Raw genomic sequence first — 24,552 nt, forward strand, 5'->3', positions numbered from 1 at the left:
CTTGTCTGGTACTGTGTGTGTGTGTGTGTGTGTGTGTGTGTGTGTGTGTGTGTGTGTGTGTGTGTGTGTGTGTGTGTGTGTGTGTGTGTGTGTGTGTGTGTGTGTGTGTGTGTGTGTGTGTGTGTGTGTGTGTGCGTGTGCGTGTGTGTGTGTGTGTTCTGAAAAAACTCTGCTGTTAATACACAGCCTGTTGACAGTGGGACTAGTTTACTTTGGCCCCTTCTGTAATACTGATCCCTTTTCCTCTCAGTTCAGACCAAAGATTCACCTTGCAACTGCTTGCGACGAGACGGTTTTAGAACGTCGCAGGGGGGAAATCGCAGCAGTGTGAACTGCTCGTCGCAGCGCGTTGCAAGCCGTTGCAAGGCGTCGCAGAAGATTTAACATGTCAAATCGCAAGGTCCAGTTTTAGAACGTTTCGGCGGTCTCGTCGCAAGGAGTTGCAGTTGCAAGCAGTTGCAAAGCGAATCTTTGGTCTGAACTGGGCTGAGAGCTTGTTGTGTAAAGCCCAGTTCAGACCAAAGATTAATTTGGTTTAAGCTTCAAGCCAAACATATTTGCTATCTGCTAACGGTAGTTTACGATGCTATGGCAGTAAACCAACGTTTACTAGCTTAACCCATGTAGCGTAGCCTATAAAAAAGAGACTTTGTCGAGCCGTATCACTATTTGTATCACTATTTATATCACTATATATCTGTTTGGGTTGTAAAACCAGCTAGGTAACTACCGTTTGCCCAAATAGATACCGTTATCTGCAAGAGAAAGTGCGAAACCAAAGCCCGCTCAACATTTTGCCAATAACTGAAATGCGTTTCATATGCGACCAGTACACACTGTTTTAAGCCCGTATTAACACATTGCTAGCCATAGCAGAACATTCGGCATGCAGGATATTTGACCTAGAGCAATATATTTCAACATAATATGTATTTGATGATTAAGTTGACGTTATGCGTCTCCACCCTGCACGGTAAATTAGTGGAGGAAGAAGACTAGAAATGAAAGGCGTGGGGATGCAAGTTGACATAGCCTATTCATTCAATTATCGCTTTTTCATGTCTTACATGAATGCCGAAATTAAGAGAAGGGTATAGCGATTTGTTCAATGTCTTCAATAATGTCATGTGAGGGTTAACTCTTTGTCAATAAGGGTACCAACTTTAAATAGCTCCATATTTGGCTGGATGTGTAGCGTTAAGCTAGAACCAAAACATTAAATTATCATAAGCCACCAGCAATTTTGCAGCCACACATCGCAGCCACAGCAGAAAGTGGCGTCCTATCGTTGATATACTTAACTCTGCTACCCATCTAAATAAACAGAAAAATATTTCACCTGTACAAGCTGTCATTGCACTCGTCTGGGTCTCGTGAGTCGTGAGCATCTTTTTTCGTCTTGTTTACTTCCTGTATCATGACGTAGTTAAATGTAAGGCCTCCCCCTGGCTCCCTAGAGCGAGTTTGTCAGGAAAATAAAATTGTTAATTTATAAATGCATGTAGAATAAAGACTGTAGGCCTGTGTCACTTCTTTTTTTTTATGCTGGCATTTCACAAACAGCCCTCAGAGGCTTAATGGGGTAACCTATGTTGTTTCCATAATGATACAGTGCATTGGAAGAAGCCTAGTCTTGATACAGATGGTCATGTAATAGCCTAGCCTATTTGGTCATAGTTTGTCGATACATTTAACAGTTATTGGCAGTTGTTTTGACTTGTCCAATTTGTGCACTTAATTTTTATAAGCTCTGCTTCAGTGAGGAATTATCTTTATTAATGATATAGGCCTATCAAAAAAGGTGGCTCTTCCCCCAGTGAGATGCCTGTATGGACAGTTGAATTGGCATATTTTGCAACAAAAAAAAAATCTTTCAGATAGTAACTCATATAGCCAATTGTAGGGCAATGAAAATGATATGCTATAGTTACTGGGAAGTTTCAGGAAAATATTAAGGTAAATTCCATCTTTTCAGCATTCTAAATGTGTTTCTATAATGTGTCATACATTCTCACATTGATGGCATGGCACACTCTCACCTATAAAGCCACAACGAAAACTTAAGTGGCATAACAAAGTGTGAGAATATTTTAGCACTGCAACCTGCAAAACACATACATTTTCATTGGCTATTATTGATATTACAAAAATGTCACACACCCATTCTGTCTTGTCGGCTTCTGAGCCTGATAAATTAGCTGCCTGTTAGCATCCCTAAAGTGGTTTAACTGTTAGCAATCCTCTTTGTACAGATTTAACAAGATATATTATAATTTGTGAGCTTGCAAGTTGCAGGTGGTCAGAGCCGGGTGAGCTATTGTTTATGCTACATAATGAACAAATCTCTTAATCCTCTCTATGTCCATCTAAAAGTGTGTCAAGCTTGCTACAGTCACACATACTGTATATTTTAGTTTAGCCATAACCATCAAAACTTCTCCAAGTTTCTTTTACTGGGAGGTTTCATCAAATGATTGAGGTAAATTGCATCTTTTCAGCAGTCATGCGATCATAAGTTGGGGAGTATTTGCTGCTCGGTTAGAACACTCTACTTGTACTTTCATTTCTCACATTGATGGCATGGCACACTCGAAACCTATAAAGCCACAAAGGAAACTTAAGTGGCACAACAACATCAGAAAATATCTTAGCACTGCAACTTACAAAGCACATGAATTTCCATCAGCTATATTCACAATTTAAAAATGCTCCTTCCCAACTGTATCTGGCATGCAAAGATGACTTGTTAAAACCATATTATATTTGCATCAATGGTAACATAAAGTTGACTTTGTCTGAAAAATGATTTAGTTGTAAGATGCTCTCTCTCTCTCTCTCTCTCTCTCTCTCTCTCTCTCTCTCTCTCTCTCTCTCTCTCTCTCTCTCTCTCTCTCTCTCTCTCTCTCTTGGTTGTCCATCGATTTCGATGATGACTTTTAACCTTTTTGTAAAAAAAAAAAAACACACTTCTTCACTTACTTACTTTACTTTTCCTATCCTATCATATGGCTATCACAGCCTAAAAACAGCAAGGCACCTTAAACAGACCCAGGCTCTGTACTAGTAAGCTCCAGGTAGTGACAATGCCGATTCTACAGATCCTATCATATGGCTAACACAGCCTAAAAATAGCATAGCCACCTTCAACAGACCCAGGCTCCGTACTAGTAAGCCCCAGGTAGTGACAATGCCCATACTACCCATCCCCATTTTTCCACATCTATCTATGAGATTTAATGTGGCTATACAACCCAATCCTAGACCTACATAACCTCTGACAAGTAGGACATGTAAATGTGTCAGTAGACACTGTGGGCTCCACAGGAGTTTTCCTCCTGTCCCGCTTCTGCTGTCTCCTGGCTGTCCTGTCCTCCTCCAGCCTACGGGTCCCATCCTTACACACCTGCCACCATGTGGTGCGGTCAGCAGCAGTAACTTCCAGGTCCTCAGGGCTGATGTTACATTTCTTCAATGTGGTCTTCATCTGGTCCTTGTAGCGCTTTTTCTGCCCCCCAGCCGAGCTTTGGCCATGACTTAACTGGCCGTACGTCAGTCTGCGGGGCAGTCGGTCCTGGTGCATTCTCACCACATGTCCAAGCCATCTCAGCTGGTGCTGGGTGACCAGAGCCTCAATACTTCTACAGTTGGTTTTCGCGAAGATTTCAGAATGAGGAATATGATCACGCCAAGTGATGCCAAGGATACGTTGCAGACAGCGCATGTGAAAGTTCTCCAGGGACCTGAGGTGGCGGCTGTAAGTGACCCAAGCCAGACAGCCGTACAATAAATGCGCAATCATCTGCATATTGCAGTTCAAGGACCCTTTCATCAAGCAGTTTGGTGGTAGCTTAGAATCCCCTGATATTAAAGAGGTTTCCATCCAGTCTGAAGTCTACATGCACACCACTGCTATTCTCAATCTCCTTATTAGCTGAGTAACACAGAGAGCTATGTTAAAGAGCACAGGTGCCAGCACACAGCCCTGCTTGACGCCTGTACGAACAGGGAAAGGAGCGGACTCTTTTCCTCCCATGGTCACTCTAGCAGTCATATCATCATGGAACAAACTTTAGACAGCCAAACTTTAGGAGGATGTCCCACAAAAGTTCTCTCTGAACAGAGTCAAATGTTTTGGAGAGGTCGACAAAAGCTATAAAAACATCCTGATGTTGTTCCCAGCACTTCTCCTGAAGTTGCCGTGCTGTAAAGATCATGTCGACCGTACTCCTGCTTTTTCTGAAGCCACAATGGCCCTCATTTATCAAACTTGCGTGGAAACTGGTGCAGATTCTGGCGCAAATACCTCCCTACGCCAGGTATCGCGTGGGATTTATCAAACAGTGTATCTCGCCAATCTCAACGTACGCCAGGCCATTGTTGATAAATGCGGCGGCTGAAAACAATCGTATCACACCCCTATATTTTCTCAGTTTAGATGCCTCGCCCAGAGGTTTTACGACATGGATATGCGCATTACGGCACAGAAGAGGAACCTCTCTGAAGTAGAAATTGACAGAATAACAGCGAAAGTAAAAAAAATAAAAATTGTTTCATTTCTGAGCATTACAAGCGGCATCAAAGAACGAAAGAAGGCAGCAGTTAGCAAGGAAATAACTGCTGAAATAACAGCGTTGGTGTTGACAAACGATCTCCAGCTGAGGATTTTGCATTTGAGGTTTACATCAGTAGGTTATCGCTCAAATGCTATAAAACAGCATAAACAATTATATGTCGCCATTTCTTTACATAGATGAAGAAAAAGTGGTCTGACTCAAAAATCGCCACTAAAAAAAGCGTGTTGCTGTTCTGAAATGCAACCAACTGGAGATGCGGGCATAATATAAGTGGTAGAGGAGAAAAAGACGCACCAACTGTCCGATAATGGTCCCCATGAAAGAAGTACACGTCTGCAGAGCTTTGAATGATTAGAATGTATTGGCCCTTTTAGATAGCACTACTCAAAAGGGTTTTAAAAACTAAAAATAACACATTTTGCGTTTTACTGTATGACAGCATGCGCTTGGCACGAGTGGTCAGCCCGGCTGTTGGAAAAGTGTATTTGTTATTGTTAAGTTGTGCTCAGAGCACAGATTGAGTAGTCTCATGCCATTTGCATTAATCTGACCAATACCATGTTTGCCAAGTACTCCATCCCATACCCTGTCGTTCTGTCCCACTCGAGCATTAAAGTCCCCAAGCAAAAGAATCTTATCAGTCTTAGGGATCCGACCAAGAACTTTGTCAAGGGACTGGTAAAACTTATCCTTGTCTGCATTCTCAGATGGGAGGGTTGGTGCATAAGCACTAACAAGTGTGGCAAAACGATTTTTGACAAGGGAGATACGGAGGGTCATAAGCCTTTCACTAATGCCAACAGGTGTTTCAGTGAGTCTTGGCAGTAACCTGTTCTTAATGGCTAAGCCCACACCATGCTGATGCTGACCACCTGAGGGGTAGCCTTTCCAAAAGAATGTGTAGCCCATCCCTTCCTCTGTTAAGGATCCATCATCCAGGAGCCTAGTCTCAAAGCGGCAATGTCTATATCATAGCGCTTGAGCTCAGCAGCAACTAATGCTGTTCTTCTATGGGGTCTGTCAGTACCTATTGTATCAAGGAGAGTCCGTACGTTCCATGTAGCCAGTTTCAAAGTGCAAGTCATTTTTTCATTTGTTTTTGTTTTTCGACCGCAGAGGTGGAATGACCTAACAGGAGCGGTAACCTGTTCAGGCGCATATTGAGTGGGCATTTTTTAGGCCACCTTTTCTAGGCCCTTCCCCATTAGGGGTGAGCAGTGTGGTCCATGAAAAGGGCTGCTCAGTCGTACAGGGGTCTGCCGAAAACAGCTGCCACTCGTCCCAGCTGCTAGCGACCTTTAGCCTGTACCGCTGACGTGTAGGGTTCTGACTAGAAGCTCCCAGTCCATTCATACCTGCCCCCGTTATCAGACGCCCCATCGCCGCTAGACTTCAACCAAAATAAGGTAGATACACCTAGGTCAAAAGTGGATACCTGCGCATGGAATTTTAAAGTGTAAAAGGGGGTGCGCCTTCCCCATGCACACAAGCAGTGGCCCACGTCATAGGAGGCTACTTTAAGGAAATATCATAATGAGCATTAGTTAATAGCCTAGGATGAGCTTTTGTGTCATAGTAAACCAGCCTTTTATTAATTCTCATTTTCAATTCATGCCTATTGAAATATAAATCCCTATGTTTCACTGAAATGCTTCTTGTTAGTGTCTTATATTAAAGGTGCACTGTGTAACTTCGGGTGTGTCAGAGAAGTGAAAATGTTGGTATATTCTCATATCTGAATAAACAAACATTCTCCAAAGGAAAACTGGATCCCTGGAACACTGTTTGTTGTTAGAAAGCTTCCTGAAAAGTTACGGTTTCCCTGTTGTTTACAGCAGCAGGGACCACAGTTTTCCTTTACAATCATATTCTAGTTTTAAGTTTTCTTTCCAGGTGCCTCAAAATAATTTTGATCTATGATAAGAGTTATTCAATACTAAGAATGACAGGTAGAGTGAATATGTTTTGTAGACTTATTGCAGGCTTTTCACATGTAAACAAACCCCCCTCCACTGAAACTGCATAGTGCACTTTTGAGTGTCATGAGATATTTTGACTAGAAATAAGACCAATTTAGGTAAGCCTTATAATGTTTGCACCACTGACTAACTATTTTCCATACATCCATCCGCCCCATTCGGTGTGATTTCTCAGAGTGTGAGAGCTGTCTCTTATACATTATACATTAACATGGATGACTTCACTCCCAGAGCCTCATTAGTTCAGTAACCTCAGGGTTTTTACACTCACTGACAAAAACCTGCCCTTGACCTTACACAGCACTGCACTCAGCAATGCATCATCATCATATCACAACGTATACTGTATATTTAACGTGTGACACTCACCTGAGCTACAAAATGCAGGTCAGGTGACTGTCCTCGTCTGTTAGGGTTCTGCTAAACCCTAACCCTAACTTCTTAAGCCCAAATCAAACTTTGACACAAGACCGCTGTCACATGGAAATCTTGCAAATTGGAAATACAGTTATCTGTATGAGTTTTAAATGAGGTGAGAAAAAATTGCCTTTTCCATTACATTGTATTTGACAATGGATTGGCATATTTACTGGAGACCTCCTCTTCCAGTTTCTTCAGTAGTGCGTATTTAGCTCTGGATACAGTTTTGATTCAGCTGGTAGGAAAATGAAACCTTTTCTTTTCTTCTTTCTTCTTCTTGCTTTTGCTTTCATTTCCTGCAGTCTAAAAGAAGTGTCTGTGGGCTGTTCTCTGTTGAACACGCAAAAGACTTGAGAGAGTTGGGACCTCTTGATTTTGACCTCTGGCAGTAATACATGTTTACAAGTAAGTAGATTTATTTTAAAAATATTTCAAAATAAAGGATATTTGTAATAGAAAAAAAAAGAAAAAAAATGCATTTGCTCTTGTAAAGTATTTGTGATATAATGCAATGCAGCTTAAAGTTAGGCTTTTATTTTTATTTCTATTTTTGGGAGGGGTGGGAGTGGGAGTGGGAGTGGGTCGCATTGCATTAAACGAGCACTTTCAGGTTGGATATTGAAATGAGTGAAGATGGAGGAAATCAGGTATGCTGATGACTAGTATAACCTCACTAATCTAATTTGTTCAGTGTGGTTGACTCTGGAGCCGGTGTGGGAAAATATTTCTGAAAGACCTGAGGAGCCACACACAGTCCCCCTCATTAAAATGACGTTGTGTGCAATTTCACACATACCACGCTTGCAGCTTTTCCAGGCTGCGCGTCGCATGGAGACACAGCGTTGAAAGTTTTAGCCTTATCTATCAGGGTCTCGGATAATTTTTCCCTCAGTCATGCATAGGCATACAACAACTTACCAGACTTTACCTCTGATACAGGTAAGTGGAATGCAGAGATAGTCCAGTCGGAGCTGCCTCTATTTTCTATTCTCATTTTAGATCAGTAACCTATGGATGTGCATGGAATTAAAGGCAGTATGTATCACTTTTGTATCAAACTTATAGTATTTTTTTTCTTCTCTGAAAGAGACTTAACTCAAGTGAACACATTTAGTTCAGTGGAATATGAAACTTCTATGTGTTCATGACAGTATTGCCTGAGACTCCACTATATCTTCTGCAGGTTTCCTTTTCCTCTCATAGCGTCAGTATCAACAGCAGACAGAAGAAGTGGAGTTCCATCCTCAAGATGATCCCTCACGTGGCACTGTGCACATTCTGTAAGCATAGATTATACCACTATTACATCACTTTTTTTAATAGTTAAGAGTCTAACGCTGCCATTGTGATTAAAGTCATTTAAGATTAAGTAAGTCTTTGTGCATATAATTGAATACAACCACGATAGAATATTCTTAATCACGGGAAGAAGAATACCTCGAGCAATACAATTGGATTTGTATAGAGAAATTGCAATCTGAACAGGATATCAGTATGTGATTTTTGTCTGAAACAGTTTTGGCTAAACATGATTTGGTAATGTTTGTAAGCTGCAGCAGAAAAGAAAGGAAACTGGAAGTTGGTGGTTACTTAGTGATCACTTTAGTTGTTGGGAATACACCTTTCTCTTCTGCATTTTGCCTCATGCTTTAAATTTCCAGCTTGAATGGGTATTTTTTCACTGGTCCTCTGCAGTTCCTCTGGTTCTGGTTGGGCTGGTGGTGTTTGCGGTGAGCGGGATCATCGGGGACCCTCTGTTCGAGTGCCTGCAGGACACTGACTACGGCGAGCTTCTGGACATTGTGGACAAAGGTCTGCCTCCCACCAAGACGCCTCGTCACGTGGCCATCATCGGTGGAGGCATCGCCGGGCTGACCGCCGCAAAGTACCTAGAAGATGCTGGACATAAGGTAAAGTCATTCATAGTGAGGCAAAGGCAATACTACTTGGAATGGAACCGGTAAGCACTGCTGATACTTGACTTGAAAGTGTCTTCAACATGATAATTATGTTTGTGTGTCCCTCCATGGACAACAAGGTAACCATAATAGAAGCCAGTCACCGTATTGGAGGAAGAGTGGAGACCTTCCGGAACATTAGAGAAGGCTGGTATGCAGAAGTGGGTGCCATGAGGATCCCCAGCTTTCATAAGTGAGTGCAGGAAAAGTGATAATTTGTGTGAAAGCCAACCAAAACATTACATCTAGAGATTTACAGACCTCTCTTGCTGCATATGGAACACATGTGCATGGTTCCACAATAAGGAGAAAACTCAGTCAACATGGCTTTCATAGGAGGCTTGTCGAAGAAGCCTCTGCTCTCAAAAAAGAACAAAACTGCCAGTCACAACTTTGTCAGAGAGCACCTGGAGATACCTGAAGTTTTCTGGGAGTGTATTCTGTGGACTGATTAGTCAAAAATGTAACTGTTTGGTCATAACCGAAACTGCCATGTTTGGGCGGATATGCAACACTGCCTACCACCAAAAGAAACTTCTCCCAACAGTGAAGCATGGCGGTGGAGTTAAAGCTTGAAAATGGATCATGCAACATGATAATGTTCTGAAGCATTCCAGCAAAACAAAAGAAGATACGTGTTTTGGATTGTTCCAGTCAAAGTCCAGATCTTAATCCAATTGAAATGCTATTGCTGGACCTGAAGCGGGCAGTGCCATCACAGAAACCGGTCCAACCTCATTCAACTGGCTGCATTCTTTAAGGAGGAGTGAGCAAACATACCCCAAAACAGATGTGAGAGACTGATAAGCCCTTACAGAAACCGTTTGGTTGGCATTATTGCAGCGAAAGGAGGGGAAATATCCTATTAACTGAAGAGGTCCACATACTCTTGCACCCATGAAATTTGACTTTTTTGTTAATACATCTCTTTCGTTAAATCAATAATGACAATACATCATGTATTGTTTGTTTGAATCCATTATTTGAAAAGTCAGTGTCATGAATTGGAGTACATATTATCATTTATATGTCTAGTTTAGTATTAATTAGGAAATTCACGGAATATCTCTCTGGGGTTCACAAACTTTCGAGCAGCACCTGTATATTTGCCAGAAACAGGACTTCAAAGGCAACCGTTTGCTAACACGTTTTCCAACCACTGTTTTTTCTTACATACAGTATGATCATTAATATAGTCATCTGTTCCACAGGATTCTGCTGTCCTTAGCCTCCAAATTAAAAATTTCCCTAAACCACTTTATCCAAGACGACATCAACACCTTCTATTTGGTGAATGGAGTGCTACAGAAAACCTACGCTGTGGAAAACAACCCCGGCGTGCTCAACTACAGCTTGACTGAAAAAGAGAGGGGGAAGTCAGCTGCTCTACTCTTCAGTCAGGCACTCTGGAAGGTTTGTATACATTCCACACACATTGATTGCGCAATCATTACTTTCGTTCTTATATCCCATAAGAATATATGGTAGCCTATGTCTTTTATTAAGTACTGTAAACTGTGCACAGGTGAGGGATGACCTTAAGACAATGGGCTGCAGTGCAATGTTGGATAAATATGATTCCTACACAGTGAAGGTAAATATTAATATATTAATAATATATTCTGCATCTTCTTAACAGATGTCACATAGACAGTACTTTGAGTCCAAATTAAAAATGTAATTTTATATTCAGAGTTTGCACTTGATTGCTGGCAGGAATACCTGGTGAAGGAGGGCAACCTGAGCCGTGGTGCCCTGAGGATGGTCGGGGACATCCTGAATGAGAACAGCCTCTTCTACACCTCACTGGTAGAGATGCTGTACATACAGGCAGACATCAATGACAAAACTGAGTAAGAAATATGCACTTTATCATTGTTTTATGTGTCTAGCGACATGCATCATCAGAACTAACTATGACGACACTAACAACATGCAACAGATCCCCATGTTTTTATGGCTTAAGAGTAAGTTTCAGATCATTGTCAACCCATCTGAGTGCGACTTTACAGTTCTGGTTCGCTCTCTCTGCTCTCGTAATGTTCTTAACTTAAAAAGATAAGCTTCACACTCACTGTACAGTACAGGTGTTAGCATCATTCAGCAAACAAAATTAGCTACAAGTGAACATAGTAGAACATTTAGCCAGAATTGAAAGCCACAAAATGGAGACCTGTGAACACAGCTAAAATACATTAATTTACTGGACTTATATTTATCATTAGCATATGATGCTAAAGTTGTCTTTAACTTTCTGTGAATAAGTAACTAAAAGGTGATGAAATGTTGTGTTCACACATTTTTTCTGCTGTCCTAAAATAGCTAAAATAACTGATTAGTTAATACTAATTTAAGGTGTTAGTAGTACTTAGTACCTTCTGATGCCAATTCTTGTGACTCAAATACCATTGTGGGAGCTAGGTACCTAGCTGTAATACTTGTTTTGGCCACTTGGGGGAAGCAGAGTCAGCTGGTAACACTAGGTAGGTAAGGTGTGTTATTAAAAACTGCTGGTGATAGTGTTAGCAAACAGGCACAGAGCAACATTAGCATTAATTTGCAGCCACACCTCTTGCCACCTGACAAATTTAACAAGTTGCACTCTGCTATTAGTTAAATGTTGGTTTACAGCAACCTCTGAGAAAACGACCGTGAGAGTTAACCAAAACAGGGTCCTTTTGGACTGTAAAACCACCCATGGTTCATATTTTTTTAACAAGTCTATTTGTGCAGATTGAAAAATGTGTTCTGATGAAGAGGCGTTTATTGGCGTTTTTTTCCCAGGTACTTTGAAGTGACTGACGGCTTCGAACACCTCCCGAGGGCTTTCTACCCAGTGTTAAACGCCACCATCCTCCTCAACTCCAAGGTCAAGCTAATAAACCAAACCGGTGGCAGCAACGTGACTGTCATGTACCAGGACTGGCGTAATTCAGGCTCCTCCTCCCTGGTCAACCTGACAGTGGACTACGCCCTGGTCACGACCACAGCCAAGGCTGCCCTCTTCATCGACTTCCAGCCGCCTCTCTCGGGGGACAAGATGGAGGCCCTGCGCTCGGTGCACTATGCCAGCTCCACCAAGGTAGTGCTCAGCTTTAGAATGAGATTCTGGGAGGCAGAGGGCATCAAAGGAGGCAAAAGCGTCACGGACAGACCCTCTCGATTCATATACTACCCCAGCCACAGTTTCCCCGGTACGGACGCGGGGGCCCTGCTGGCGTCTTACACTTGCTCTGACGATTCCACGCTGTTTCAAGGGATGGGCGATGACGAACTGATGGCGGTGGTCCTGGAGGACTTGGTGAAGATCCACGGAGAGTACATCCGGCCTCTGTGGACAGGCGGGCTGGTGAAGAAGTGGGGCTTGGATCCGTACAGTCTGGGGGCTTTCGCCTTGTTCACGCCCTACCAGCAGGGTCACTACGCCCGGGAACTCTTCCAGAGCGAGGGAAGGGTGCACTTTGCAGGAGAGCACACGGCCGCACCACACGGCTGGATCGAAACCGCCATGAAGTCTGCACTTAGGGCGGCTAGAAATATGAATAGCCTAACAGTTTAGCTATATTTTATGGTTGTCTGTTAATAACCGCCTATTTAAACTGACATACTGATCAGATTCCACAAATATGTAATTATTATGTTTTATGTTTGTGATTTTCAGGGGTTTTATGAGAATATTATTTGTGGATAGAACATTTTCTGTCAGAATTGTTCACTGAATTACAGCTGCAACTTGTACTAACAAATGTTTTCAACACTGATTTTGTACTAAAGGTCACATATTACACAGTTTTTTGGTTCCAAATTGTACAACAACTAAAAAACTGTTTTCATGGTGTAGTGTACAAAAAGACCTTGCAAAGTGCCATTGCTAAATCTCCTCCTTTTAGCCTCTGTCTGAAACGCCCCATTTTAGGGCCTGTCTCTTTAAGCCCCACCTTCCAAAATGCCCTCCTCTGATTGTCACTATCTGGGGGTGTGCCTATCACAGGGGGAGGAAGTGCTAAATTGGGTTGGTTGTGGCTTCTCCCCTTATGACGCCGTAAGGGGAGATAAAAGACACAGGTTTTCGAAAGGTAGTTTAGCAAGCCATTTGTAGTCACACAGGGACCCATATAATGTTGAACATGAAGAAGTGCATTTTGCATAATATGTGACCTTAAAATGCATTCTCAGTCATTGTAATCCAGAACACTTTTTGTCAAAAAATGCAAATATCTACTAACCATCCACTACCTGTCCGTAATGTGTGCTTGCTGAAAACAAGTTTGGTGTATACAGCTAAGGCTTCCCAAATGGCAAACACAATGGCTTGGTGTGAGCCACACAGTTTCACTCCGGGATCGATGCTTGGGCACGGCATCCCCGGGTTGGCGACAGCACTCGCTCTGAGTGTCAAATATTGCCATTTTTTAAATAAATATTAACAAGCCTTCTCTGGACACCGTATCCAGCTTTGAATTGCAGAATAATTTCACTTTTAAGTGAAGTATTTGTATTTAAGGACTTCAATTGCCAGTTGTTATAGACGAAAACGCATTGTGGAACCAAAGAGAAAATATGTAAATATCCATGAAAAAGTCTTCTTACATACAGTATTTTTTCCTTTTGATGTATGATGGGAAATACACATGTTGACTTATTGTGTTTTTCCAGGGACCCTTGTGGAAAGACAATTGTTGGTGTTATATTTCGAGCTGGAGCCTCCATTGGAGTCTGAATATGGAAATGTATTAAACTGGATTTCACATAAACGTCTATATACACTGTTGTACTGAATGGCTGCACTTGGCTTGCTAACGATGCATAGGAAGGGCTCCATCTGAGGTTTCAGATGTTTAAGTTGTTAGCAATAATAGTATTTTGTCATCCCTCTATAATAAGGGCGAGAACAAATACCAAAGTAATACTTGTAAATTATTCAATATAAATCATGAAACCCTGTTGCTAGTTGAAGAGAAAAAAAAAATGTGACAAAATACTTGACTACAAAAAGGTTATTAAATGACCAAGCATCGATTGTTCTTCTGTGTTAGTGTACAACATTTATTTATAGTTTATATAAGGAGACAATTACTGTAACACTTGCATGGTAGATATTTGGTAGGTATATTTTAGAAGTAATATTTTGCAATGAATTGATATGTTCTTGCACTATTTATCATTTAAGTTTATTTACACAAAAGTTATTTGTTAACCAGTGCTGTTTGAAAATGTTGATTTCTAAACCCTCATCAATTCACCTAAATGCTTATTTTCCTCTTGATTGACACATAAAGTGTCAGTGAGTGTTCTGCTCAGAGAACACTGCAGCCACCACGGCTTGACTCTCCCCATTCTGTTAAGTAGTACATAAAGAATCACAGACATGAGCGTACGCTTTCATTTTACTAATGTCACATTACAGTCAGGTCATTCTCGCTGCCTGTTTGCAGCTACAACCATGAAGAGTTTCCTGTCGAGCCCCACCAGTCCAAAGCATAAACAGCAAGTTATCAAACAAAAAAAAAACGTTTCACATCTTCTTCCAGCGACATGTAAAGAAATACAAAACAATTATTTGACGTCATTCATTACACAGCCCGGTTTGGCATCTGTTCTGTTGTCCCTCATCAATGGCCGCCCTTCTGTACCATCTGGGTGAAGCGGTTGGTGACGGCGAGTGTGGTGTCGATGAAACGCTCCACACAGCTCTGCAGGCACGTCTCTGTCCGGTAGTCCAGCTTGGAGCCCGGACTGTCCATACACTTGTCCCAGCAGACGTCAGTGAAAGTGTGCACCTGCGAATAAGAGGCAAAAAAAAAGAAGCTGATTGGCCGCTGCTTGTACATGTCATGGTGGAATTGATAAGATTATTATTGTGATGGTCAATGACTGAACCGGTATCTGGATCAGTCTTGGTATTTCTTTGTGAGGATAAATATATAATCCCATATTACACTAGAGATCTATTGCAGATTTATTATGTATAATTCTATCAGTGATAAATATTGCATCTGGAAATTCCACAGTATAATATCTGCTTCGATAGAAAGACCTGAATTAACTATAACATGTAAAACTATTTTGATATCAGATTGTTTCCTTTGATCTTAAATGGTAGCTGCTTCTTTGTGTGACAGTCACGGAAAACTCCATTTAAAAAACTGGAGTCAGCGACTCTAGCTTTGTCAAAGTCACTGAATATCCCCCCATGATCTGCTACCACTGTGTGTGTGTGTGTGTGTGTGTGTGTGTGTGTGTGCCCTGAAACAAATCCAGTGTTAATACACAGCCTCTGAAAACGGTTATGGGCCCATTTGTTTACATTGTCTATCCTTTGTTTACATACCAGTTTACAGAGCACAGGCTGTGTATAAAAAAAAATGTTCAACACACTCAAACACAGACAGCAGGTTTAGACAAAAAGTGATTTTGACAATATCGCTGACTGCACCTTTAATGTCAACTAAGTATGTAACCTTCTTTGGCATGACTTTATATAGCCTATTGAGCTGCTCGCTTCAGTGTTTCGTAAAGTGAATTAACGCATTATTTAAGTGTCAATAAGTTCTACAACTAGCGTTGTCTTTTTGTCTAACCGCTAAAAGGCTTATTGCTTGAGTTTGGAGTGAAGTGTATTCGGTAACACCGGCATGTGGGATCGCTGTCAGATGCATGCTTATACAGTTGCAGGGATTAGCATGGTTAGCATGTACTAACCTGAGCCTGGAACTGCGCTTTCTGCTGCTCGATGGCGATCATACGCTGGAGCTCCGTCGCCTCCGCTTTCTCCGACGGACTCAGATTATCAAAACCTTCCATTGCGCTGTCTGAATAGGTACACGATAAATGTATACTGACGCTGACACGTTTCTGGCTGAGGCGAGATGACCTTCCGTTTAACCGTGAGTGAGCATGACAATTATCACTGATCTACAAATCATTCGCCGCGCAGCAAAGTGTGGCCGCTGCGTGACTGCGTCATCTGTACATCTGTCCGCTGGATGTGACGCAACATATGACGCCTACAAAGATCTTTCACGTTTGACAGGAGCGGACTCTAAAGAACAAAACGCAAAACGACGTTCAGCATACAAACTAGCCTACCTTAAAGCAGTTGTTGGCAATTGTATTCTTTGTTTTCAGGCTCTCTCCAACAATGTAGAAAATTAGATTGTATGACACAAGAGTAGTTCAGAAGTTGAAATAAATATAGGAACGAAATAATATTATACTATTTCCATTACAATTTATTATTAATAATAATAATAATAATAATAATAATAATAATAATAATAATAATAATAATAATAATAATAATAATAATAATAATAATAATAATAATAATAATAATAATAATGTGGTGGCTGGTGTGCAGCAATATATAGTGAATATATGTGTGGAATGAGAACCAGTTATTTACAAGTAAGATAGGGATATTCATTGCCATGCATATAGCCTTCATATATTTACACATTTATAAAAATTATTCTGTTAATGTATTAACAATTTCCACAATTTGTTAATTTTATTGTTTGTGTATCCAAAGTATATATTTATTATTTTTGTTTTTATTGCAAACACACACACACACACACACACACACACACACACACACACACATCACTAATACTTGAACATATTAAGAATGTATGTATTATTAGTAATGTTTATGTATTTATGTATTTATGCCTATCGAGATTGATAAAGTGAATTGAAATGTGTGTATATATATATATATATATATATATATATATATATATATATATATATATACTATACTATACACACACTGTATATATATATGTGTGTGTGTGTGTGTGTGTGTGTGTGTGTGTGTGTGTGTGTGTGTGTGTGTGTGTGTTTGCACAGCAGGGTGCACAGTGGACCCCATAAAACTCGAAACTTTTCAGAGTTGCTCATCTTGTCTAACATTCACCATCTTTGTGCTGCAGACACTCAACAACTACTTCCGGGGGACTGTGGTGACCTTGGTTAGTGTATCATCATGGCGGCTATCGTCAGGTTGAGTTCTGTGTGTCGCAGAGGAGTCAACCGTGAGTACTCAGTATGTTCTCAGTGTGTCTGTCTTATTTCAATATATGTACTTGCTGTGGTGTAGTGTAGCAAGAAGTTTTGACAGAAAGGAGCTCCAGTGTTGGCTGTGTACGAACAAATCACGGCTGGCTACTTCTCTCAAGTTCACCGCTGTAGATAAACAAGCCTTTGGTTCAACTTCCAACCATAGGTTCTAACCTAATTATCAGTGGTAAACGGCAGGTAGTGGCGTGCAAACTCTGTCCTCCCACTGTTTGATAGTGATTTGCTCTGAGGAGGGGTTGAAATTTGCTACCACGATGACATCAGAATTTCCGACCGTGACGTTTCTTCTTGCATGATACGTGCTATGCTGTACGCCAAGCAATGTTCAAAAGTTTGTGTATTATAACTTGACATGCATATTAACAACATTTTGTAACATGTAAGACCTAACTTCAGACATTTTCTGTAATGATGAGACTCGGTTAATAATTCGGCGTATGTTAACCAGCCCAAAAAGCATAGGAACTTATATTTAGTAAAAGTTCATGTCAGGTTAAGACTGCTCGCCACCGCCCTCCTGAGACTGTTTGGATGCTTGGCATCGAACTGTAACATTGGCTTTGTGTAAACCAGATCCGTGGGACCCTGTATAACTCTATTAAGCCTTAAAAGTGATTCATAGGAAAAAAAAGTAGACTTTATTTTTTTTTAATGAAGAAGAATAATGTGTTTTTTGTTGTTGTTGAAATAATACAAAACATAAATACAGTGTGGCTAAAGCATCAATTATCGATATTTTTTATCAATTGATTGTATTGAAACATTGTTGCGTATGATTGCCATAGGAGTAGAAATTAACCATTATTACAATATATCTGGATCTATAAAGGCTTCTGACATGTAATTCATTTATTCATATTTTTTTATTTTAAAGGTGCAACAAGGTACTTTTAAATATTTCTAAAACGGTCTTATTTTTCCTCTGATGATCATAAATGACATATAAAAGCAAACGAGACCATCAGTGCAAAAAATGCTATTTTCATATAGTTTTTCTTTTAACTTTGTCATGGGTAAGCTCACCCAGGAACTACAGCTGGTGTAATAAAAACACTACTGCTTTGGTCCAAATGGGGTGCAAGAATATTTTACAAACAGAAAAGCACTACTGACTAGGCTGATTTACAGGTGCTAGAGTTCTTAGTATTACTGGGTTACATCAATGTTTCAAGGCAGACGAAATATATATATATAATGTGAAGAAAGTGAGAATTTGTTTTGAAAAAAAATATATACAGTATATTTTTAGTTTTGAATATATCATGTATGTTTGAATGAAACTAAATCAAATTAGTAATTTATTTATGATTACTTATGATTATAATTTATGTTAACAACTTAATGCATTTATTGCCGAGTGCTAAAAATAGCATAATAATAGTGTTAGGTAGTTCATCTATTGTAGTTTATGGGCTATTCTACATAAGATGTGGTTGAAATCCATTTGGAAACCTGACTTGACCTTTGTGTCTTCTGTCCTCAGCTCTTTTCTACCAAAGCACCTTACTGGCCAGGCCGCTGGTCGTACCACACAAATACCAGGAGCAGTCCTACCAGCTGACGGCAAGGATCCATGGGTCGCAGGCTCTTAACGGTCAGTGCAGATGGGCTACTCGGCGGTACATAATATAGGAAATGGAGAAGCCTTTATCAGACATAATGCATGCAATAGTGATCTGCTATAAAGGTCAATGTCCAGATTACCATACTGAGGTTGCCGAGCAAGTGCCAATATTAATAACAAAGAGTACAGTAGGTTTAGATTCAGTGTAGTTGCTTTTTTGTAGAGTGATGTGTTTTCCTGTGCGTACCTCAGTTTTTCCGGCCCGATAGAAAGCAGGTGATGGATGGCTTCTGTGACCTATGACTGGTGGTTGGCGGTCCAGATATAGCCCGCCAAATGCTAGAGTGGTGGCAGTATTTTGACACCAGGTTTATGTAAGGTCTCTGCCTACCGCAAAAGCAGGTTTCACCCACTGCCTAGGTTAGTGGGTCATTTACAGAGAACCGGAAGCTAATGTAAGTCAGACACCAAAGGTTGGCTCAGCTCAGTGCAACCCTTAGTCCGGTTTGAGTGATTATTTTGAAATCATGATTGTGTTAGCTTTATACATTTTTGATACTTGAATACTCATATATTGAGAAATTAGGAATATTTGTTAAATGAGAAAAGGGTTCAAACCTGTTCAATTTGACAGTTAACGGCATTTAAACAGTTGAAAAATAAAATGTATTTTACACTTCCATAAATTGGGGGAATTGTGAGAAACTATAAAAGGGAGGGTCGAAATGGTGAGTTTTGTTGAGAGATCATGACTTTCAGTCCATTAGTCAAGGCCAAAAACATGACATCCTACAATTCCCAACATTCAACTAAAGAGCTTGTTTTGTTTCGCTGTCTCTGCCATCTTTCGAGTTTAATACCACATTCATTACGCAGACTTATTGTTTAATTAAAATCGGATAACCCTGATGAATGGCTGTGCTGCTACTCTTACCTGCTCTAATTTATGATTCACATCTTCACGTGTAGTATTAATCTAGCATTAGATATTGTTTTGCAGGTAGAAAGAAACTTTATTATCAAAAGTGAAACTGTAAACTGCACTTTAATAGCAGTCTCTCATTCATGCATAAACACAAAAACTCACTCACCCGCACTCATACACCAATGGCAGCAGCTACATGATGATAAGATGGATAGCAATCACACATCCTTCCGCTACACATGATGCAACAATCATCTGCTGGGTCAAGACAAAGTCCAGAACAACCCCCCATAAAGACAAGTCAGGTTTTATAATTATTCTGCCATTCAGACACAAGGCAACTCAAAGGTATACAAATACATTTAGAAAAAGACATTAAGGAAACTTGAAAAAGCGTTTAAGAGTATCAGAAAGCTATGTAAGGTAGACACATATTGTATATTTTCCCTAGAACGTCATTTCTTTAAAACTCTAAACCAACATGTATAGGTTGCAACTCTTTGTTTGCCAGGTAAAGGAAATCATGTCCCTATCAATTCAAGTATCCATCTTTTTGGTGTGGCTATAACTGTTTTGAATCTGTAGGTTTGCTGTTAATGGTGTGTTTGTGGTTGCTGTACAGCGGGTGCTGGTTCCAGTGCCTCCCTGCACTGGACAGGAGAGCGATTGCTGAGCATCTATCTGCTGGCCCTGGGCCCCGCTGCCTTTATCTGTCCCAGTCCTTTCGTCGACTACTCCCTGGCTGCTGCACTCACCCTGCACGGACACTGGTAAGACTGGCAAACACTCACCTGCTCACTAGGTCCTGTGTCTGGATAGAAGATAGAAGCACAGTATTTGCATTCGGGTGCGCACTGAAAGTGGACCAAACAAGCCTACCAAGACCTTGTTGGTCTCTGTACGCTTCCAAACCAACTCTGGTACTGTCCGTTTGTGTTGAGAACAGGAGTGGACTGAGCCTGCCCGAACTGCAGGAAGCATTGTGTAATGAACTCGCATAGCCAGCTACGCTGTGCATTATGGGATTGGGAAGACAATCCACAGGAAACAACGAGGTGTGAAAAACTAAACCTTGTATCATTCTCACATGAAGTGGAAGTGAACTGGAAAAGGTGTGAAAGTGCCCTAATAATGCTTTCTTCTGTTTTCAACATTTAACTTATTAATTCACTGCCACATCCTCCATTTCTACTTCATAGTTTTTAAATTGAGTGGTTTCCCTTCCTGTTAACCTCAAAATTACACAGAACATTTAGTTTTCCTGGTTGGTTTGTGGCCTGACCTTTTCCTCCTCAGTTGTTGTTCCTGTTCTTGAATATTGCTCCATTTCCAGTCAGTCAGAAGCTCATTAGGAAACACTCTTCCTCCCTTCATGGAGGTATCTTGGTAAAACACAAACCTGGCAGGTAAATTCCTTCAGCACGAGGTCCACAGGGAGTTGTATTCCTCACCTGTGTGGTCCCAAAACGGGCAGATGGTGATTCAACAGATCAAAAGCATTTGGGATGTATGAATGATTATATCCCAAACAATTCTGCCCAGTACAAAGATTTAGCTCGTTCACTGACCTTTACGGGACACAAGTCAAACTTTGTGCCACGGGGGTCTGTGAGGAGGGGGGCTTTCTTCATCCCATCATAGCTGTCGGCAGCTATTAATTCGGCCCTGGTTAGTTCCGGCTCTGTTTGCAGACTTCAGAAGGAGGCTTTAGCTTAGCGTCACAGCGCTGTGTTCTTCCATCAGTAACAGCACAGACTCAACAGCATGGCAGGTGTAGGCCACAAATCCCAGTCATGAGTAGTCATAAGTCTTGTTAAGCAACAGCTTTTGGAGGAGGTACATATTTCCAAGGGTCAAGCCATATCCTCTTGTCGACAAATTTTCCAATGTCATTTGGCGTCGCCACCGCCCACGGGTTTAAGCATGAGTAGGTGGGAAAGCTTCCTCTTTTCAGCTTGCATTGGGATAAGCATAATCTGTGCCTAATATGAATTACTAGCACTAAAATGCTAACTATCCGTAAAACATAAAGCAAGTGGTTGATGTTGCAACATGCAACATTATGTCGTATCTTTTGCCATCGTTTTATTGTTTATTATTGCGTGGCATCACAGATTTTACAATCTGCAGCTTAAATCAATTCACTTGCTCTTCTTTATCTCTTATTTTGCCTCTGTCTGACTGCTACTCCAAAGCAATGGCTGCTCAGACTCAAGGGTCTTGTAGAATTTAGAGCATTAGACAAAACATGATTTTTCAAAAGAAAACAAAGGTGCAGCTGGTGGCCATGAGATACATCTGATGGTAACATGATCTGGGAGAAAACATGTATAATGAACATTTCCTGGAAATGATCATTTAAATAAGATATCAATGCACAAAAGAAAAGTAAATGGCAAGCTCATGGTAATGAGGCGGTGGTCCACTATATTAATACAGTCATACATCTTCAGTGTCAAAACTAGCATTGGATCCATATTTATTAAAGGTCACCTTTTATGAAAAATTCACTTTGTTATGGTTTTTCAACATTAATAAGTCCCCGTTGTGACAACAGACTCAAAGTTTGAGGAAACACAACCTTCTCTTTTTCTCCACCTCCACCTTTCTGAAAACCTGTGTTCAAAAACCCCAGTCAGATGTATCTCACCTTGTGACGTCATAAGGGGAGGAACCATGCCCCCAATACCAGCCTTACCTAGCACTACCTCCATATAAGCACACATTTGGACCCCCCCTGAATGTAACTTGCATTTAGAGTCAGGACCAATGAAAACAGACTGGGCTTTTTGGAAGGCGTGGCTTAAAGAGACCGGCTCTAAAACGGAGCGTTTCAGACAGAGGCTAAAAAGAGGAGATTCAGTAATGGCATTCGTGAGGAATATAAAGGTTTTTTTTGGACCGTACGTCATGAAAACAGTTGCTAGTTGAAACCCAAATTTGAATTTTGAAAATGAGCACTGACCCTATGGATATATCTTTGTCTCGTAGGGGTCTCGGGCAGGTGTTAACGGACTACGTTCACGGAGACCCAAAGATCAAGATGGCCAATGCCGGCCTCTTCCTCCTGTCCACGGTCACCTTTGCCGGTCTTTGCTACTTCAACTACAACGACGTGGGCATCTGCAAAGCCATCGCCCTGCTCTGGAGCAAATGAATAGAACTGTGGGACTGGGGAAACTTGGGAGGACCTAGACACTGGGACTGGAGCAATCCTGCCCCCAGCCGATTGTAAAAAATTCACGGTGTTCCATGTAAATTCTTATAAATATATATACTTTTGACAATATTACAACGATTCACAAGTGTGTAATTGTAATTAACGTCGATCAACCCAGGCCTCTCTCGGTATGAAGTTCTTAATGATATTACAACTTGCGTTCACTTTCTTTTCAATTTCAGCTACGTTCCCTCCCCCCTGTAAATTTTGATCGTAAGCAGCACCAACATGTCTATTTAAAATCTCGCTACACATTCTACAGTAAGGGACAGTTAGTATGCTGACATGTAATCGTTATATTTTCAACCAAACAGCTATGACTTCTTCAAGCCTAACAGGACTCCTTTTTGTGGCTTAAATGTGTGTTGCTTTTATCCCAATGTGTTAACCTGTTGCTCTTTAACCCATCAGAAGCCACAGGGCAGCACTACAGCTTTGAGCAGTGCTTGTATGAGACTTGGCCCTCCACAAAAGCCTGCATGTAAAAGAGAATCACAAGGTCTGCTAAATGTGTCTTTTTGTTGCTTTAGCCACTCAGCTTGAGCGTACTCCTGCATGTTGACTGATTGGAGCAAATCCTGTCAGAGGCTGTATTGTGAATCCACCACCCTTAGAAAAGTGTGCAGTTGTTTGTGAGGAGCAGACTTGCCTGTGCTTGTATCGGCATGTATAATCCAGGAGATCTGCTGTGCTGCTCTATTGAAGGTTCAATAAAGCTATTGTGCGTAATTTATGTCACCCCCATGAGGAATTCTGAGTAATTACGACAACACAGTCGGTGCATCTACATGAGGTAAGCCTTCAGTGATGGCGCATGGATTTTTTTTCAGCAATAGAATCAGCCACTAAACAATTTCTTGGGCGCTTCTTATTTTTCAGAGGTGACACCAGTTTGTAAACGCTGACCATACTGAGAAATTGTTTTGTTGAGCTAAAAGGCTTAATCAGCTTTGTGTCAACTCATTTGGCGATGGCTTTGATGTAACGACATTCATTTATAAAAATGTACGCACTATGGCTTTAAGTGTAAGGGAGCCGAGATCTGAAGTTTATCATTAATTCAAACCATCCACCTAAAGTCAACCTACCTGTGCATGAGCAGTCTAGCAGCGTCCAAACTCATGTCAGCTAACGGTTTGTCATCCACACCAAGGTCTCGAATGAACAGCTGCAAAATGCCGTCCTCTGACGATAACAGACATCTCACGACTATACAGTGACCACAATATAAATGCCTCCAACATGTACTTCATGTATGAATTGCTAACTCCTTCCACTGAGTGAGCGAACTGCAAATTCAAATGAGACATTTTGAAAATGTGGTTAAAGCAAGTATGTTTATTTTGACAATTTCGCTATTCTTCAATATACACTTTCAATTTCAAAACCATCACTTCAGGCACTTCTTATCCTGGCATTTAATTGGTATATACACACACACACACACTGCTTGCATGCAGCCAGCCAATAATACCTGCAGGTTTTTGTGTGCTGCTGCTGGAATGGGCATGAAAGGCTGAGTGAATTGCTGTAAAAAGATTTCTGCATTCAATCTTTTGATGAGTTTACACGTTTGGTGTTGGTCAGTGTGCTTCCCACAGCAATTGTCAATTTGTAAGTTCTGTACAAGTAATATGTAATATCACACTATACGCACAAAATAAGATGTGGCAAAAATAAGTACTGTTACTTGGTAGAATAAAGTACAGATGTTTCAGATCTTTTCATATTTTGACATTTTATGACCCAGCAAAATACACAATATTTACAATGAGAGTAAAAAAGTATACAGTATACAATATGGAAAGCTTCAAAAAGTCACATTTT

At 40.8% G+C, this 24,552-nt stretch overlaps 4 protein-coding genes across 5 annotated transcripts in view; 2 read left to right on the top strand and 2 right to left on the bottom strand.

The window, feature by feature from the left end:
- The window catches only part of snx19b (sorting nexin 19b), a 36,838-nt gene extending 35,458 nt beyond the window's left edge, over positions 1-1,380 (bottom strand). For both annotated transcript variants that reach the window (XM_080053982.1, XM_080053981.1), the window contains exon 1: positions 1,340-1,380. The gene's annotated coding sequence lies outside the window, so the exon portion shown is untranslated. The remainder of the gene's footprint in view (positions 1-1,339) is intronic.
- A 6,487-nt stretch (positions 1,381-7,867) lies between these two features.
- Positions 7,868-12,490, top strand: il4i1 (interleukin 4 induced 1; the record flags this gene model as incomplete). Its single annotated transcript, XM_080053957.1, has 8 exons — positions 7,868-7,912; positions 8,157-8,253; positions 8,669-8,883; positions 9,012-9,124; positions 10,143-10,344; positions 10,457-10,525; positions 10,648-10,784; positions 11,716-12,490. The coding sequence occupies 8 exons, from the start codon at positions 7,868-7,870 to the stop codon at positions 12,488-12,490; spliced, it is 1,653 nt and encodes a 550-aa protein (XP_079910083.1).
- A 1,486-nt stretch (positions 12,491-13,976) lies between these two features.
- On the bottom strand, positions 13,977-15,822 carry timm8b (translocase of inner mitochondrial membrane 8 homolog B (yeast)). Its single transcript, XM_080053796.1, has 2 exons — positions 15,634-15,822; positions 13,977-14,711 (listed from the first exon to the last, which is right to left on the bottom strand). The coding sequence occupies exons 1-2, from the start codon at positions 15,733-15,735 to the stop codon at positions 14,544-14,546; spliced, it is 270 nt and encodes an 89-aa protein (XP_079909922.1). The 5' UTR covers positions 15,736-15,822; the 3' UTR covers positions 13,977-14,543.
- Positions 15,823-16,902: 1,080 nt separating this feature from the next.
- Positions 16,903-22,667, top strand: sdhdb (succinate dehydrogenase complex, subunit D, integral membrane protein b). Its single transcript, XM_080024976.1, has 4 exons — positions 16,903-16,970; positions 18,500-18,610; positions 20,128-20,275; positions 22,497-22,667. The coding sequence occupies exons 1-4, from the start codon at positions 16,922-16,924 to the stop codon at positions 22,660-22,662; spliced, it is 474 nt and encodes a 157-aa protein (XP_079881102.1). The 5' UTR covers positions 16,903-16,921; the 3' UTR covers positions 22,663-22,667.
- The last annotated feature ends 1,885 nt before the right edge of the window (positions 22,668-24,552 follow it).

The sequence above is a fragment of the Ammodytes marinus genome (assembly GCF_949987685.1).
Source record: "Ammodytes marinus genome assembly, chromosome: 3".
Classification (NCBI taxonomy): domain Eukaryota; kingdom Metazoa; phylum Chordata; class Actinopteri; order Uranoscopiformes; family Ammodytidae; genus Ammodytes; species Ammodytes marinus.

Bases quoted from the DNA above. Each gene is read 5' to 3' on its own strand.
- timm8b (XM_080053796.1), bottom strand. From the start codon at position 15,735: ATGGAAGGTTTTGATAATCTGAGTCCGTCGGAGAAAGCGGAGGCGACG. The intron at 14,712-15,633 runs GTTAGTACATGC...TCTTATTCGCAG, and splicing joins AAGCGCAGTTCCAGGCTCAG to GTGCACACTTTCACTGACGT.
- sdhdb (XM_080024976.1), top strand. From the start codon at position 16,922: ATGGCGGCTATCGTCAGGTTGAGTTCTGTGTGTCGCAGAGGAGTCAAC. The intron at 16,971-18,499 runs GTGAGTACTCAG...TTCTGTCCTCAG, and splicing joins GTGTCGCAGAGGAGTCAACC to CTCTTTTCTACCAAAGCACC. The intron at 20,276-22,496 runs GTAAGACTGGCA...TTTGTCTCGTAG, and splicing joins CTCACCCTGCACGGACACTG to GGGTCTCGGGCAGGTGTTAA.